At 44.0% G+C, this 17,923-nt stretch overlaps 1 protein-coding gene across 3 annotated transcripts; it reads left to right on the plus strand.

The window, feature by feature from the left end:
* Nucleotides 1–1,458: 1,458 nt before the first annotated feature.
* FAM3B (FAM3 metabolism regulating signaling molecule B) lies at nt 1,459–17,847 on the plus strand. Of its 3 annotated transcripts, none has more exons than XM_080576695.1 (8): nt 1,459–1,810; nt 9,513–9,656; nt 10,442–10,565; nt 11,971–12,029; nt 14,177–14,227; nt 15,415–15,502; nt 16,240–16,372; nt 17,028–17,847. In XM_080576695.1, exons 1-8 carry the CDS (start codon nt 1,786–1,788, stop codon nt 17,115–17,117), a joined length of 714 nt encoding a protein of 237 aa, XP_080432821.1. In that variant the 5' UTR covers nt 1,459–1,785; the 3' UTR covers nt 17,118–17,847. The 3 variants fall into 3 exon arrangements, with proteins under 3 accessions (XP_080432821.1, XP_080432819.1, XP_080432820.1); XM_080576693.1 differs by lacking the exon at nt 1,459–1,810 and adding an exon at nt 1,851–2,466; XM_080576694.1 differs by lacking the exon at nt 1,459–1,810 and adding an exon at nt 6,398–6,586.
* Nucleotides 17,848–17,923: the final 76 nt, after the last annotated feature.

A 17,923-nucleotide genomic window follows, 5' to 3' on the forward strand; every position in this document is an offset into this window, starting at 1 on the left:
GAGTCTAACTCTGGGATCCACCCTTGATCACCTAAAAATCAGGCTCTGTGTCTGAGAGTGTTGTCCAAATGCTTCTTGAACTCCAGCAGGCTTGCTGCTGTGACCACTGCCCTGGGGAGCCTGTTCCAGTGCCCAACCACCCTCTTCAGAATATCCACTCTGAACTTCTGAGAGAGGGAGTTAGGGGAATCTTATCAAGTAGAGATAGAGTGCTGACGGCATGAAACTAGGATCCTACTTAGTGTCTTTACTAACTATGGTGCTTGTGCAAATTAATTAATGCAACAAGCCTTGGGCCCCTTTACCAAGGTCAGTCTCTTATTAAGAGTGTGAGCCTATCTTAAGAAACTGGTAGAAACTGGTCCTGTGGATGGACAAGATCCAAGAAGCAACTGAGTCTGCGCAGAGACAAGAGGTCAACTGGCGGTGACAAGGAAGAGTCATCAATCTTCATCCCCACGACCCCCGAAGACCACCACCAGAATACACTGCGCAAGTGCAGATGGGAGGAGTTTATAGAAATGATTCCTTGGAACTAATTTTAATATGAAGGGGGGACAGGTTATGAATATGTATAGGTGTATTGTGAAACTTCATGCATATGTAACTCTTTGCTGCATATAACCATGGCAAGTTGCCGCGTCAGGTGCGCACGACTTTGGTGGGACTACCCCCTGTGCTGCCCAGAGCTGAATAAACATACCTACTTTACAATCTTACTGATTGTGGAGTCTGTTTTCCGCAAGTCACCTCCCCTGTCCCAGCTCCATGCCATTCACTTGGCTCCTGTCACTGTCCCCAGAGAGCAAAGTTCAGCACCTGCCCCTCCGCTCCCCTCAAGAGGAAGGTGCAGGCTGCCATGAGGCCTCCCCTCATTCTCCTCTTCTCCAGGATGAACAAACCAAGGGACTTCAGCCGCTCCTCATACATCTGTGGTGGTTTTACCCTGCTACAGCTGAATTTCACCAAAACAGCTTTCTCACTCCCCTTCCTCAAAGGAAAAAGGGGAGAAAATATGATGGAAAGGGCTCAAGAGTTGAGATAACGATAGGGAAATCACTCAACCATTATCATCACAGGCAAAACAGACTCAGCATAGGGAGATCAATATAATTTCATGCCTATCACTAGCAGACTAGAGCAGTGAGAAATTAAAAGCACACTAAAAACACCTTCCATCCATCCACCGTCTTTTACATCCTCCCCCCAAGCAGTGCAGGGGATCCGGGAATGGTGGCTGGGGTCAGTCCCTGATGCTTCATCTCCACTGCTCCCTCACGGTCACTCTGCCCCTGCTCCACGCGGGGTCCCTCCCACGGGATGCCGTCCTTCCCGAACTGAGCCTGCGGGGGCTGCCCACAGGCAGCAGCTCTTCCAGCACTGCTCCCACACGGCTCCGTACCACGGGGTCCATCCATCCCCCAGGAGCAAACTGCTCCAGCACGGGTCCCCCACGGGTGGCAGCTCCCCCCAGACCCCCTGCTCCTGCGTGGGCTCCTCTCCACGGGCTGCAGCTCCGGCCCGGGGCCTGCTCCTGCGGGGGCTCTCCATGGGCCCTGGCTTGGCTCTGGCCAGTAGCAGGTCCCTTTTGGAGCTGGTTCTTCTCTGACATGGGGCAGCTGCTGGGCACTGCTCACAGAGGCCACCCCCGCAGCCCCCCTGCTACCAAGCCCTTGCTACATAAACCCAATGCACCATCTTGCCCTCTAGACCCTTCACCAAAATTAACTGTTTTACTTTGAGATTTGGGGCATTAACAGCTTCTCAGATAGACTGCTGGATGGCATGAGCCTTGCTTCGGACCCTGCAGGTAAGTTGTTTTCAGTCTGCAGAAAATAACTTTTAGCACTCTCTCTCATGCAGCTGTATGAGCATGTTAGGGGCATTAGCTTTTCTGCATAAGAGCCATGGTTGTACTCTACAAGCTCAAAACGCAGTCTGCTTCACCGATGAATCCTCCTTCCCCTACTCGCATGTGCCCTCAACAGCGGCCTTAGCCATTACCAGTGTCTGGCCTTTCATCGCCCCTGCCAAGGAGGTAAGGGGAGACCTCCATGTCTCCCAGTCCTCCCCGACACCAGCTAACGGAGCAGTCGAGCAGGGCTTCGCGGCTCCCCGGCCGCACACCGCCCCGTGGCCTCGCAGCTCCCTCGGAAAATGGAGGCTGCGGCTCCTTCCCTGCCCGGCAGCGCTTCGGGGCTGAGGCAGCCCTAAGCTCAAGGCAGCGGCGCAGTCCGAGCAAGCCTCCTGCTTTCTTTCCGGGGAGAAGAAATCGCCCAGGGCTGCGGGGTACGGGGCGGTGCGGACAGGTGGCCGCTCCCCTTCCCGAGCCGCCGCCCTGCTGGCTGCCCGGCCAGTGCCCGGCCCCAGAGGAAGAGAAGGCGAAGGAGGAGGAGCTGCTGCGCGGGACGGCGGTGGGCAGGGGACAGGCAACCCCGTCCCGAATAATGTGGCAGAGCCGGCAAAGTGAGTAGCGGCCCGGCGGCGGCTCGCCCTGCCGGGGGAGGAGCGGGCGCGGGGGCCGCCGGCGCCTTGTCCCGCCTTGCGCCCTCCCCAGGTGGGTCCTGAGGCAGCCCCAGCCCCCTGCGGCCGCGGGCAGGGGCGGGATGGTCGCCCTCGGCTGGGCCGGTGGCTCTGAGGACGGCGAGGGTCTGGGTTGCCACTTGGTCCCGGCCCTGGTTGGGGGCCGGTGCCTGACCTCGCAGCTGGGAGACCTCGGGGTGCCCCTGCGCCGAGGAAGGGGGGATAGGTTTCTCCTCCATTTCTCTTTCCTTCCTCCTCAAAGTTTGTGGGGTTTTGGGTGTGGAGGGTGAGTAAATGGCCCTGCGTAACCCACCGCCCACATGGTGCGCCCCTCGTTTTCCCTCAGCACCCAGCTTCCCCCGGGTTTCAGTCACCTGAATTGCAAGCCCCTGGCCAGCACTACAGCAAATCCACACCAAGACTCGTAGGTCAGAATAATTGAGGCGATTTTTTCCCCCTTTTAAAATTCTGGCTTGTAGAGGCGGGTATGTATTAGTGAGGTGTGGCAGAGTGAACATTTGAAGTCAGCTAAACAGAAAGAAATATATTGCACTTAAATTGCTGCCAAGGTACAAGCAAGCAACTGATGGAGAAAGGAAAGTGGGAGCTGCCGGAAAGTGGGATGACTAATCTTTCCCCGTGCTTTCCCACGTGCCCTTCCTCACCGCCATCTGGATTGCCCGTGCCTTTTCATCCACTGGGTACCCTCTGCCTTTTCATCTTATCAGACACTATGTACGTGCGCGTGTATATCCCCGAGTGGCTGATCCTTCTCCTTGAACAGATGGCAGGAAGAAAACCTGTGGCACCTGTTACTGCTGACAACATGCCTCTCTGTGACATGTGATTCCCATACTGGTCTTTCTTTCTGAGTGTAATACTGGTGAGGATCCACAACCTCAGAAATGAGCACTAGCGCAGTCTTGCTTTTGTGAATGTAGACCTAACTTTGCACTTTGTAACTTCTAAGTGCTGTGTATAGCAAGTCTTACAATTTCTTAAATACATTGTTTGACCTTGTCATTTAGCTGCTATAGTGTAGGTTTTTATGCATGTCTCTGTGGGTACTCAGTAAAGAAAATGTATGTGCAGGATACACAACCTCGGTGAATGTAAGTGTTCCAGGTGGACCCAATAGATTCCTTCAGTGCAGTCCCTTACTGGCTTCTGAATCCAAGAAAACAAAACCAGAAGTTCATTGGCAATATTTTACAGCAGTTTTGTGAACTGAATACAAACTGTGCTGGAGAGTTGATAAATGTATCAACCATCCTGCTATCTGTTGTGGATGCAAGACAGCGGGACGTAAGCAATCCAGGGGGCTTCTGGAGTGTGTTGACAACTTCCTTCTCCAAGTGACAGAGGAGCCAACAAGGCAAGGTGTTACGCTGGACCTCATTCTCACCAAGAAGGAGGGGCTTGTGGAGAATGTTAATTTCAAGGGCAGCCTTGGCTGCAGTGACCATGAAATGGTGGAGTGCAAGATCCTTAAGGCATTGAGGAGGGCACGCAACAAGCTTACTGCGCTGGATTTCAGGAGTGCAGACTTTGGCCTCTTTGGGGATCTGCTTGGTAGAGTACCACTGGATAAAGTTCTGGAGGGAAACAGGTTAATATTGGAGGATTACCTCTTCCAAACTGAGGAGCAATGCATCCCAACAAAGAGGAAGTCAGGCAGAAATACCAGGAGGCCCACATGAATGAACAAGGAGCTCCTGGCCAAGCTCAAACACAAAAAGGAAGCCTACAGACGATGGAAGCAAGGACAAGTAATATGGGAGGAATACAGAGAAGTTGTCCAAGCAGGCAGGGATCAAGTGAGGAAAGCTAAAGCCCTGATAGAATTAAGTCTGACGGGGGACAAGAGGGGCAGCGAGAAATGCTTCTGTAAGTGAGGCAGGGATAAAAGGAAGACTAGGGAAAATGTCAGCCCTCTCCTGAAAGAAACGGGAGACCTGGTACCCGAGATACAGAGAAGGCTGAGGTACTCAACGATTTTTTTGCAAGTACTCTAGAAGCCGCACAGGCCAAGTCACAGAAGGCAGAGGCAAGGACAGGGAGAATGAAGAACTACCCACTGAAGAAGATTGGGTTCAAGACCATCTAAGGGACCTGAAGCTGCATAGGTCCATAGGACCTGATGAGATGCATCCATGGGTCCTGAGGGAACTGGCAGATGAAGTTGCTAAGACAGTCTATCATATTCAAGAAGTTGTGGCAGTCCGGTGGAGTTCCCGCTGACCGGAAGAAGGGAAACATAACCCCCATTTTCAAAAAGGGTGAAAAGGAAGACCCAGGGAACTACAGACCAGTCAGTCTCACCTCTGTGCCCAGCAAGATCATGGAGCTAATCCTCCTGGAAACTATGCTAAGACACATGGAAAATAAAGAGATGACTGGCAACAGCCAGCATGTCATTACTAAGGGCAAATCATGCCTGAGAAACTGGGTGGCCATCTATGATGGGGTTACAGCATTGATGGATAGAGGAAGGCCAACTGACATCATCTACCTGTACTTGTGCAAAGCATTTGATACTGTCCCCCATGATATCCTTGTCTCTAAATTGGAGAGACATAGATTTGATGGATGGACCACTTGGTGGGTAAGGAATTGGCTGGATGGTCACACTCAAACAGAGCTGCAGTCAATGACTCAATGTCCAGGTGGAGACCAGTGACAAGTAGTGTTCTTCAGGGGTCACTGTTGGGACCAGCACTGTTTAACATCTTTGTCTGTGACATGGACAGTGAAATTCAGAGCAGCAAGTTTGACGATGCCACTAAGCTGTGCAGTGCAGTCGACATGCTGGAGGGAAGGGATGCCATCCAGAGGGACCTGAGCAGGCTCAAGAGGTGGGCTTGTGCAAACCTCATGGAGTTCAACAAGGCCAAGTGCAAGGTCCTACATCTGGGCTGGGTCAGTCCCAAGCACAAATACAAGCTGGGTGTGAGAGCAGGAGAACGACCTGGGAGTGTTGTTGAATGAAAAACTGAACTTGAACCGGCAATGTGTGCTTGCAGCCCAGAAAGACAACCATATCCTGGGCTGCATCAAAAGAAGCGTGGCCAGCAGACCAAGGGAGGTGATTGTACCCCTCTGCTCTGGGTCTCCCTCTGAGACCCCACCTGGAGTGCTGCATTCAACATGAGAAGGATGTGGACCTGTTGGAGCAAGTCCAGAGGAGGGGGCTGGAGCGTCTCTCCTGTGAACACAGGCTGGGAGAGTTGGGGTTGTTCAGCCTGGAGATGAGAAGGCTCCAGGGAGACATTATAGCAACCTGCCAGTATGTACAGGGGATCTACAGGAAAGCTGGGGAGGGACTTTTTACAAGAGCATGTAATGATAGGACAAGGAACAATGGCTTTAAACTAAAAGAGGGTAGGTTTAGATTAGATGTAAGGAAGAAGTTTTTCACTGTGAGGGTGGTGAGGTGCTGGAACAGGTTGCCCAGAGAAGCTGTGGATGCCCCATCCCTGGATGTGTTCGAGGCCAGGCTGGATGGGACTTTGGGCAACCTGGTCTGGTGGGAGGTGTCCCTGCCCACTGGAGGGGGGTGGAACTGGATGGTCTTTAAGGTCGCTTCCACTCCAAACCATTCCTTAAGGTAACTCCTGATCCAACCATTCTGTGATTCTATGATCTACATTCTATTCTTCCCCTTTGAGATTCAAGGACAGAAGTACCACAGTTTTACCTCAGTTGTTAATGATGACTGTGTCAGAGAGAAATTGTTACTTCTAGTATAAAGAACATGGAGTTTTTGTGACTCTTCCTAGTAATGTTCAGTGTTAACTTTACCAATTAGTATTTTTTGTAGAGTTTTGTTTTTCATGTGTGTTTTTTTTTTTTTTTTTTTAGGTACAATACAGGAATAATGTCATATAAAATACAGTATAAGGAATAGCTAAAGAGTTCAAATCCTTGCAGAACAATAGATTTCTTTATGGGGATTATAAACTGAACTTGAGGCAGTAATTTCTACTCATACGAAAAGAAGTCAAACTTCCTTCTGACATGAATAAACAGAAGCAGAGCCTCCAGAACGTGTGTATTGGACCAGGTATCTCTTCTGCAGTAAAGTATGCAGACCAATTAGGCAGTCAACGGGAAGTTGGTAAGACCTGCAGAACAAGACTTAAGGAGAACAAGTGAACAACTTGGCTTTATTCTAGAGAGGGCAAAAACAGGGAAGGGGCAGAAATCATAAAATTTATAGAGGGCTGTTCCAGGAAGGAAAGGAATGTCCTCTTAAGTGTGAGCTATTATAAGGAAGATTATGGCTAGGCAATATATACTAGTAGGTTGGCAAAGTGAACATCCTGGATATTCTTGGACTGTGGTTTTATTAAACTAGATGTTTGGGACTGCAAAACTCAGAATTTTCAACTTTCAGTTTAATGGACCATTATGTTCCAGGACATGTAAAGATCAGGAAGTATCTCACAACCTCAAAACCTTAGTGTTTCTCAATCCCGGTGACCTGATGATGCAGTTGTTCTTGTCAGCCTTCTGATGTGATGGGTTGGCTCCCGGCTCCTCTGTTGCTGACTTTACTCTCCTTGCCCTAATGGAGGAGAAAGGGCAGGTGGGCAAGCCTGGGTTACAGAAGCAGTGAAAACAAGAGCCTGTTATGCAAAATGCTGCCATCCGGTAGGACCTGGACAGGCTGGAGAAATGGGCTGACAGGAAACTCATGAAGTTCAACAAGGGAAAGTGCAGAGTCCTACACCTGGGGAGGAACAACCCCAGGCAAGACATGCTGGGAGACACCCAGCTGGAAAGCAGCTCTGCAGAGGAGGACCTAGGAGTCCTGATGGACACCAGGTCGGACATGAGTTAGCATGTGCCCTTGGTGCTAAAAGGGATAATGGTATTCTTGGTTTCATTAGGCAGATTCACGTCAGCAGGTGAGTGGGAGGTGATCCTTCCCTCTACTCAGCATTGGTGAGGCCACACCTGGAGTGCTGGGTCCAGTTCTGGGGCCCCAGTACAAGAGAGCTATGGGCAGACTGGAGAGAGTTCAACGAGGGGCCACCGAGATGATGAAGGCACTGGAGCACCTCTCCTGTGAGGAGAGGCTGAGAGAGCTGGGGCTGTTCAGCCTGGAGAAGGGAAGGCTCAGGGGGATCTCATCAATGTCCATAAATACCTGAAGGGAGGGAGCAAAGAGGACGGAGCCAGGCCCTTTTCAGTGGTGCCCAGCACCAGGACCAGAGGCAGTGGGCACAAAGTGGAGCCCAGGAGGCTCTCTCTGAGCACCAGGCAGCCCTTCTGTGCTGTGTGGGGGAGGAGCCCTGGCACAGGCTGCCCCGAGAGCTGTGGGGGCTCCTCCTTGGGGATCTCCAAAAGCCGCCTGGGCACGGCCCTGGGCAGCCTGCTCTGGGTGGCCCTGCTTGGGCAGGGCTTGGAGCAGGTGGCCTCCAGGGGTCCTTCCCACCTCAGCCATCCTGTGATGCTGCATGTCTATAAAATGATCCCTGACTCTGAGGCAGTGTTACATCAGCACCCTATGCCCACATTCCCCGACAAAGTGCCGCACAGAAACTCACCAACATGGCGTTTGTTCAAGGGGTGCGTTTGTTCAGCCTTTGCTCAGGCAGAAGCTCCTGAAGGAACCAACTCTCGAAGAGTATGGGTGGTTGCTGCCCGGGTGATCAGGCAGCACAAGCCTCCTCCCCACAGCCTCTTGAGCTGCAGGCTCCACAAAGTGTGGTTTTGCTGTGGAGGAAATGTGCAGGAGCAGCTCCCGCTGCCTATTGTTCAGTGTCTTCTCCGTGTCCAGTGTGCTCAGCCCTGCAGCACTGGTGCCCAGCGACTTGGCCAGGCAGGTTCCCCGGTTCTCCACCTGTCCCCCGGTGTGAGCACACCAAGGCCCATCAGCAGTGTCTCTCACTTGGTCTCCATTGAGCTGGAGCTGCAAAGGGAAAATTCTGGGCCCCTGTGAATTACCATCTGGGCAGTGCCAGTCAGTGTGAGGGGAAAGCAGGGTGAAAATTAATGATTGCGCTGGCTACAACACCGTAGTCATCACTGGCTGAAGCTCTGTTCGTCCGGAGGAGAAAGTTGCCTGTCTTGGCAGTGGACTGCTGCACAGGGCTTTCCCTCTCCTTTTCTCTACTGCATCCTTCCCTCTTTTTCACTCTGGGAGCAGGCTGGCTGGGAGCCCAGGGACAAGACCAGCTCCCCAGGTACCCTCTTGTTGCCTAAAAGGAAGCGGCTGAGGCATTTCTTTGCAGGCTGCAGCAAGGTGCCGCAGGAGATCATCCATCTGCAGCAGGAAATCCCTCCTGCGCCAGGCTTGACAGGGCTCTGTGGTCATCAGGAGGTGCCTCACAATTGTCTTCAAGGCATGGGGGGAAGAAGCCTTCACCTGTCAGTATACAGGCTTGGGTCTGCAGATTTTTGAGGTGGAAGCTGTGGTGCCTGGCTGTGAGCCTGAGAACTTAATCTCTGCAAGAGCACTGCTCTCCAGCCCCACAGTGCTGCTGGTGAAGAAGGCTTCCTGAGCCTGCTTGATGCTCAGGAAACTGTCTGAGTCATCTAGATCCAGATCCCATGTGTCATCAGTCATCAATGTCTTCTACCGCGGGGGGTGAAGGGAACTCCCTGCTTGGTCAGTGTAGGTGTTTAAACCCTTCTTGTAGTGTCTGCCTATTGCACAAAACCGGCAGTAAATGCATACTACCTGTATAGTTGTGTGTGGTATCTGGTACTTACTTTTCAGAGTCAAATTCTGCTAGGACTGAGTTGAACTTCATGTTTCTTTGCAGCATTATGGTCGTGGATTGAGGGGATTGGGGGGGCATTCTCGTTGACGATCGAGTTTTAGAAATGAAATGGGTTGTCAGAGATGGGAATGCAACAAACTCTCTATTGCTGCATCTCCAAAGGCCATTTTTGCAGCAATGCCGGAGGAAACACATTATTTTGTGTGTTGCTGTGAGTACATCTCTATGTCTTTGCGGTTTTCTCTTTTTTCTTGGCAGATATTGTGAAATTATCAGGGCTTCTGTTGGCATCACTGTTGGCTTGGTACATGGGATACTTATTCGCTGGTCTTTTATCCGAAGACTCAATGTCAACACCTATCACTTATCTTCAAGACATTGGAAAGAAACCAGTGTTGAAGGGTATATAGTTGTATTTCCTTTTTTTTTTTTCTTTTACCTAACATTCAGTGTTAAATGACAAATGGCTTTTTAGCTAGTATGCTATTGTAAGAATGAGATGGCTGTGTAAAGTTAATTAATTCGTGCAAGTCTGAACTTCCTTAGACACAATCTTTGATGAAACGTAACGTCAGCCTATATTTACCAGTATGCAAATACAAATAATTGGCTAGTAATATAACAATGCTTTATTTGTTTGTTTGCATGTAAGCACAAATCATGTGCAAAGCTGCAGCTGCAGCTTTGGTTCTATCACATGTATTTTAGAGTTACGGGAACTAACCAGACTGTGACGTAGTTCTCATTTTTCTTCCTCTGATCTGACTGCGTGGTTTAATTTGTACATTTTTCTCGTTGTGTGACTATGTTCTTGTATGAAAAAGATTTTAAGTTAGAATTATAACTATTTACTTGAAGCTATCTGTAGGAATGCTTCATCCTTCTAGCCCTCGTTTACCGTTAAATGAAACAACAGAATAATTAGTATGGTCTGATTTGAATCAAGAGTATATGGGACCTTTTTTATCAAAATAAGCTTGCTTTTGGTCCCAACAGCTGTTTGAAAGCCAACAATAACCTAAAGCCAGGCAAATCTGTGATGATGTTGCCAGGATACTGGAAAACTGGCAGGATTGGCCTCCATACATATAGTTTGAGATTAGTATGTTGACATTAAGTGGTTCTTTCCACGTAGAAATTTTTTATGTAGCATTCAAGAAAACATTTTCTTATGTTTGTCATTGTAGCTCCAGTTCCCAAAAGGCAAAAATGTGATCACTGGTCTCCCTGCTTACCTGGGAACTACGCCTATCGGGTTCGTAGTGGCGGTGGCAGAGAAAATCTGGCTAAAATCTGTTTTGAGGATGAGCTGTAAGTACCAGCCTGACTTTAAATATAAGCAAGTGCTTTGTAGTATGAAGAAAGGTGTTCCATTTTGGTACGCTATCAGCAAGTAGGCTCCTACCAAGGGAAAGAAAAGGTTTCTTTGGTAAAAATATATGCAAAAAAAAAGGCCACTGTTGTATCTTCCCTTTTCAGTGCTAGTAAGTATGCAGTAGACTCTAAGGAGCATATGAGTTCTCCCCTTCTGTTCCAATTTTGAATTATTGTTTCTTCATCTGTTTGAGGTTTCACTTTTTATGGTATTTTACGTGCAGCATGCCTCATGGGGTCCATCTTAAATACAACATCTCTGCTTCCTTCATTCAAATGGTCTTTGCGGTGATGATTCAAACCAAGACAATCCATCTCCATGGAACTCTGGCCTAAAACAAAAGCTCAAAAAATGGTGATATGAGGACTAAAGATAATTTGGAGATAGTTAGCTTGAATATATACTTCTAAACTATTTTTTTTTAAGTTGTCTTAAATTTTTCTCTACTTCTTGTGCGTTCTACTTTTTTGAATAGAACATTGTTGTCACATGGGTGACAGCAGCAATACTGTTTTCACTGAAGGGTGTGTTTTCCACTCGTGGACCCTGTAATTTCTATGTAGTATACTTCCCCTTGCCCTGTCTCCTAGGTGTTCGTATGGCTTTCTTTTATTAGCTCTGACTGACTCATAATTTTTTATTGCTAAGTAGTAGTAATATTAGTGCTTGGGAGACATGCCCTCTGAGTCATTTTAGCATAGATAGAAATAATTCCAAATTGTTGATGTTTTACTGGTGATAAATGTCAGAATATATCTGACGCTATTTAGATCTTTTTTTCTTTCCTTTTTAAATACTTAAATCTCAGGTTATTTTCTTTGTTCCTCTATATAAGCTGCATTCAGCTGTTCATTTCAACTATGATTTTTAATTTTTGTTGTTCAGGATAGACAGCTTAAAACTTGTTGAATGGTCACCATCTTCTGAAAGTTGGTTTCATTCTTAGTTTTTTCAAACTGGACAAATAGACTTACTTTAAAACCCTGAAGTGATTTTTCTTATTGATATAGTGCACACAGACTACTACCACCAAAAACAAACAAACAAACAAAAAACAACATTTTGTTATGTTTTCTTCCTACTAAAGCAGACAAAGAAAAAATAGAAAAAGATCTTTCTTGATCTGTCTCATTTTGCAAGACTCATGCATCTTTGAAGGAAATTAACTGGTATAATATGCAAGATTTTTAAGCCATAGCTCTTCTTTACTACAAACTCTTGAATTAAATAACTGAAGAAAACAAGAACACCAAAAAGTGACTTAGCATTGGTGAATCTGACTTTGGATCAGAGCCTCTGTAAGGATGAATTCTACTGATACTATCTTTATTTCAATTCCAGGATTATAAGTGAAGAGAAGGGTAATGTTGGAAGAGGTATAAACATTGCCATTGTGAATTGTAAGTAAGAGAAAAAATGTTAGAGACATAGCTTTATAATGGAATAAATTTAAAACGTTGGGATTTTTTTAGTAGGTAGTATGGAAGAAAAGGAAAACAATTGCAAACTTGATTTGTGTTAAATATAAGAAAAATTACTGCTTGAGAAGTAGTCTTCTGGATAAACAAAAGAAACGTTCATAATCAATATAAGAAAATAACAAATGTGTATACAGAAGTGGTGTATGTGTATTTTGTCAGAAAAAAATTACTGCTTCTAAGTAACGTAGCAAAATATCTGTGACCTCCAGCAGTAACACTCAATTTCCAGGTTCAGTCCTTGGTTTAAAGCATATCTACTGCTCTGCTGATGGGGCAAACCATGACCGAGAATTGCAGTTCTGCTGCAAGGTACAAATTCCTTTTCCAGACTTGGTCAGTAGACGGAAAGAGAAATTCAAGGCTTAATTAAAATCAAACTGCCATTATATGTCTTTGCTCATAGGAGGAGCTGCTGGATAGCAGAAGCTGTAGTTTGTTCCAGATTTGGATGAACCATTTTAATTTAGATGAATGGGTATGGTGATGAAGCTGGGACTACAAAGTGTGATTTATTTTTTCCAGTTAACTACTACATGTTTTCTCGTTTCCAGTGAGGAATCTTAAAAGCTTTACTGGTTATAATAGGTAAATAGTTAACAGTGAGTTTTCAGCATAGAGCCATATATGCCTTTGCATCCATCTTGAATGAGGAAGAGGAAGTTCTATATCAAATTTTACACATTTTAAAAGACTGAACAGCCACTTCCTTCATCACATACATAGTCGTTTTAGCTACCCCTCCGTCTCCCTCTGCAGGTAAATCTGTCCGGTGTCTCAAAGTAATTTGTAGTGAAACATATTTTCTGCATGTCCTCTAATTAGATCAGTCAAGTTAATGACTGTGTCCAATAAATGTCCTGTAGCATCCACATTCATATTTTATTTCATAATTTCTCTTTCTTTTCTGAATGAATGTGCTCTTTTGTAAGAAGGAAGACAGAGCTATTAAGCCCAAGTTACAAACACAGAAAGAGAAAAAGAGTTGTGTGGACCTCCACTGTCCGTACTATAGTCCTTCCCTTTCCCTATCCCTGTCCCTTTCCCGGGTGATCTCCACTTAGAAGAAGCCCAGTTCTAGAATTTTGTTTTACTAATGACAGATTTTACCACCTTCTTCCCTCATCAGTGTGATAAACCTGACATTTAGAGTCCTATGATTGGAAGAATTTTCCTCCATGATTTTACCATGTGTGGATCAAAGATAAGCTAGAAAGAAATCACGAACTGCTGGATCTTATGATAAAAAATAAGTTGACTGTATAATAAATAGAAAAAAACCTCTCACATAGCGGGGGTATAGGATAACCAAAGTAAATTAGTTCAGTTAGCATGGATTTAGAAATTTGAAAAGTATTTCCAATTGTACATGTCTTCCGAAAACAAAGATAACCATTTCAACAGCAGCATAACCAACTATGAATATTGACCATAATGTTTTGGAATGACTAATTGTTTGCATGCCCAAATTTTGTTATGATAATGATGTCTATGTGTTGAGTTTCTGTCCACTGAGATTCAAATAGAATGAAAGCCTGCACATCTGAATCACGGCACCGAATAGGCCCATTCACATACACCCAGGCTTAGCCAGTTTTCTGATGTATGGCTGTGACCTAGTGTTGTATGTGTGTATATATAAAACCATGGAAGTGCACAATAAACTGAATACCTTCCTTAAAATAAAAAGTAATAAAAATGTTTTAATCATTAATGATGATTCAGATTCAGTCTGCAAGTGACTTGCTTTAGTTGAAAGGAGAATGCATTTATTTCCAGTGTGATTTTCTTTGACAATTTGCAGGTCTGTGCTGTAATAGAAATGATTTGTGAAGATTTTCTTTTCAGCTGACTGCTGCCACAGGCAGAGACTATACAAAACAAAATATTCTCCCCAAATCTTAAACTTACATTATTCTATATTCCTTCCAATTTAAAATTCAAACAAAGGAAAACTCAGAACCACAATAATACTGAAAATTGGGGATGCCTTGCTTTAGCTGAAACTGCTGCGTATGCTGACTAAATGTAATCATTTTTGCTCATATTTCCTTTTTTTTTAATTACAGATAAAACAGGAAAAATGATATCAGCAAAATTTTTTGACATGTGGGAAGGAGGTAGGAAAAAGTGCAGTAGAGCTTTTGTTAATGTTTTAGTGTTAAGTAAAGACATTAAATATTTATCCTGCTCTTTAAATGACTGTGTCATTGCAAGGGATCAGCTAGAAGCTAACAGCTGTTGTTTTTGTTAGAATATGCTGTGGCCAGGCCTTCTGACAACAAATTTTGCCTGAAAAACTGCATTTCTCCTGTTGGTTGAGTTAGTTAATGTTTATTGTAGTTAATTGTCCTTTTTTTTTTCTCTCCATTTTTTCAGTCTGGTAAGGATAGCACTTGTCCAGGATGTGGTATCTCAGTCTGCAATCTCAGTCACCATTTTCTGATACGTTTTGTTCTATTCTGGTTGTAAAATCATCATAGAAAATATGCTAGTCTGTCTCTTAATATCCTTCAATGTATCTAGAAAGATCTACTTTAAGAATAGCTTTTAATACATTTTCCAGACTTTGAATGATACCAATTTCCTTACATGCTAGTAAGGAGAAACAGAATGCTGTGAGGCACTGGCAGTTGATTCTTTGACCACTTAAGAATGCTTATGGCCATACATGCATGAATAGAAATCACACTGGGTCTAATCATGGGGCTACAGTTTTATATACAGTACGTAGACTGCCACGTCTCCAGTGTTCCTGTTACACAAGATGTTTATTTTCTGTAGAAAATAATGTATGCCTAGCAATTACCAAACCAATAAATAGCTTAGTGCTGCAAATAAGCAGCCCCTCTTAATGAAAACGGGCATACAATGGAGTGTGTTACTTAGCTCTACAGTTAGCACAGTAGTTAGCACACAAAAATAAAGGCACAGAATATAAGTGACTTCTGCTGGACTATTCCATGTTTTGCCTGCTTTTGTTATCTTATATGAGGTAAACATGAGAAACCATCTATACATTTGTGTATAAATGTTTTCTTTTTCAGAGGTTCAGAAGTGTCTTTACTGGGAACTGTAGATCTACCTTTGCTCTCCTAGTCTTCAGTGAGAGCTAGCAGCTTTCTCCATCTTTCAGAATTAGACAGGCCCTCTGCCTGCAGATAGAATAATTGCCTAATTAGGTCTCATTTTGAATAGACAAGTCCAAAAAGTGAAGAGAAATTGAAAGCAATAGAAAGTAGGTGGAATGTGCTGTGTGTGTATGTAAGGGAGAAATGAATAATCAGCTGTGTAATTAACTCAACAGAGCACTCAGCGGAGATGGCGACTTTCATCAAAAATGCACCACAAGGGTCCCTGCTTTTGATGGTGACTCATGACGATGGAAGCACCCGGTAAGCAAACTATTCATGACAGGCTGAGAGATAGAGCAGCACATAGTCTGACAATCATTGTCTTAAAATGGTGTAAAGGAATGATTTATTTCATCATGTAGTCAGGTTTGTTCTCTCATTGCTTCTCTTTTGGTTTTGATTTCATATGCATTCAGTGCTTGCACATGTCATGTATGTTGATGCTCCCAAAGATGGAAGGAGTGTGTTAAACTTGCTTAAAAACAACGATTATTCTCATAAAGGGCCATGCTATTACCTCTGGGTCACAACCTTCTATTAAGAAGGTATCTACAATTCTAATTAGAATGTATGCAGTTAGCATTCCTTTTTACATCTTAACCTGATTCTTCAAGTCCTTTCAAATTGTATGTTATTTTGTTCTGAAGTGATGATATCATAATTAAACAGGAACAATCTTAATCATTTGGCTGATAAACATTTGATGCCCTTGTCCATATTTAAAAAGGGATGAAATATCAAACAGTATTTGAGACACATTTACTTCCATTGTGGTGTTACAAACAGTTATTAACATCAGGAAAGCAGAGAGGAAGAGGAAAAGATGATTTTGTTCTGTAAGTTTAATGGCATGCTACTAGGACAGCGCTCAGGAAGTTTTAAACTTCTTATTATTGCTTTTGCTGACATACTAACATAAACCATGAAGCCACTGTGTTCTTTTTCAGGTTGTTTCATGTCATGTATTTTTAATACTTTTTTTCACTAAAATTTCCTAGGTTAAAAAGTGATGCCAAAACATTGATAGAAGCCCTGGGAAGTAAAGAAATACAGAATATGAAGTTCAGGTCAAGCTGGGCTTTTATAGCTGCCAAAGGCTTCAAGCTGCCAGATGATATCCAAACAGAAAAGGTCAGGTTAATTTTATCTTCACTTTGTATTTGTCTGTATATCAGGTATAACCTTCAGGTGCAGATTTCATGGAGTATCTGTCTTAACTGTAGTCTGCTCAGTAAGCCTCAGTTGTACAAAGGAAGTTCTCTAATGTGTCATCATTCTTTGCTTTGAATCTGGGCCACGTACACTACTGACTTCTACCACTCCAGCATTAAATCATGTTGAGACTTTTTTTTTCTGTAGACTAATTTCAGAAGTGACCAGTGATTCTAGATAGTCTCAGTTTTGGAATGTCCAATCTGAGATGCTGTATAGAATCTTGCATTTTCTTCTGAAAGGACAAATTCCAAGGGCTTCCTAAAAATCATGACTGCTTTTGCATCAAAACTGGGCTGTCTCAAATTGGCCATGCAAGAACAGCAATCCTTGCATTGAAAAACTTTTTTGAAAAACTTGTCCTCAGGCTTCAGGAAGTCTAAAAGTACCATTTTTATATCAGATTTGTGTTTACATCTGTGACCTTGTCGTATTTGTTTTCTATAAGCCCATAAGTGCTTATCTGTATGACAGGGAAGCAGATAGAAATGAGGTTTAACAAACTAATTTGTAAATGATAAGCCAAGTATCAATGATGATGATTATGATGATTATTGTTATTATTTTAAAACAGATAAACCACTCTGACAATAAGAAGAACAGATACAGTGGCTGGCCAGCTGAAATTGTGATAGAAGGCTGTATCCCAAGAAACTTGATCTGAACAAATGCCTCATTAATAAAGATACTTCTATACTTTTATATGTATGACTAGTAGGCTGCATCCAGAACCCAGTAAGCATCTGAACAGCAGCTGTAAAATAAGTCATAGATACAGTTTTCACCTTTGCTTTCAACTGTGAGGTTTTTCTCTAATCTGAAAACAAATAGATATTTTGATGACAAGTGGAAATAAAATACTCTGTTTTGGTATTATAGTGCTCAGGCAGTTGTCAAATACCAGGATTGTTGAAAGTGATTGGCACATTGTCCTTAATAATTTGTTGGTTATTTGTTTTCAATACGTTTTCTTTTGGTTCCCTTTAAAAACTAACATAAAATAGAATTTCATATAACTGGTAATATAAAATCACTAGCAATAAAACAAGTTATTTTGATGTTAATTTATTAGTAGCGTTGCTTCTCTTCAGAAGAAGTAAGGAGAGAGCTGTTATGTTTGTTGAGCTGTTTTTGGTAATGTTAATGACATAGTATAACATTGTTAACATGTAAAGATAAGTTACTTGAATTATTTTAGTAAACGTAAGCTGCAAATTTACTTGGTTCATTGTATTTTCCCTTCCTGTATGTTTAACTTAATTTAAAAGTTTGTACTGACTTCATGCAAGCTTAAGTGTTATTCATGCAAACCGGAATGAAACACATATATGATAGGAAACTGTAGGATCAATTTATTCAATGTTCCTTTTTCTGAAGTAAATGAAGTATGTCTGGACTGTTCTTAACTGGTGTTTGTCCCACCTGTTGTTCAGAAGCATCCCGTAAAGCAGATGCCAAGTTGCTTCTTGT

This window comes from Anser brachyrhynchus (assembly GCF_964034855.1).
Source record: "Anser brachyrhynchus genome assembly, chromosome: 1".
In the NCBI taxonomy this organism is placed as follows: Eukaryota; Metazoa; Chordata; class Aves; order Anseriformes; family Anatidae; genus Anser; species Anser brachyrhynchus.

Bases quoted from the DNA above. Each gene is read 5' to 3' on its own strand.
- FAM3B (XM_080576693.1), top strand. From the start codon at position 2,055: ATGTCTCCCAGTCCTCCCCGACACCAGCTAACGGAGCAGTCGAGCAGG. The intron at 12,030-14,176 runs GTAAGTAAGAGA...TTTTAATTACAG, and splicing joins AAACATTGCCATTGTGAATT to ATAAAACAGGAAAAATGATA. The intron at 16,373-17,027 runs GTCAGGTTAATT...ATTTTAAAACAG, and splicing joins ATGATATCCAAACAGAAAAG to ATAAACCACTCTGACAATAA.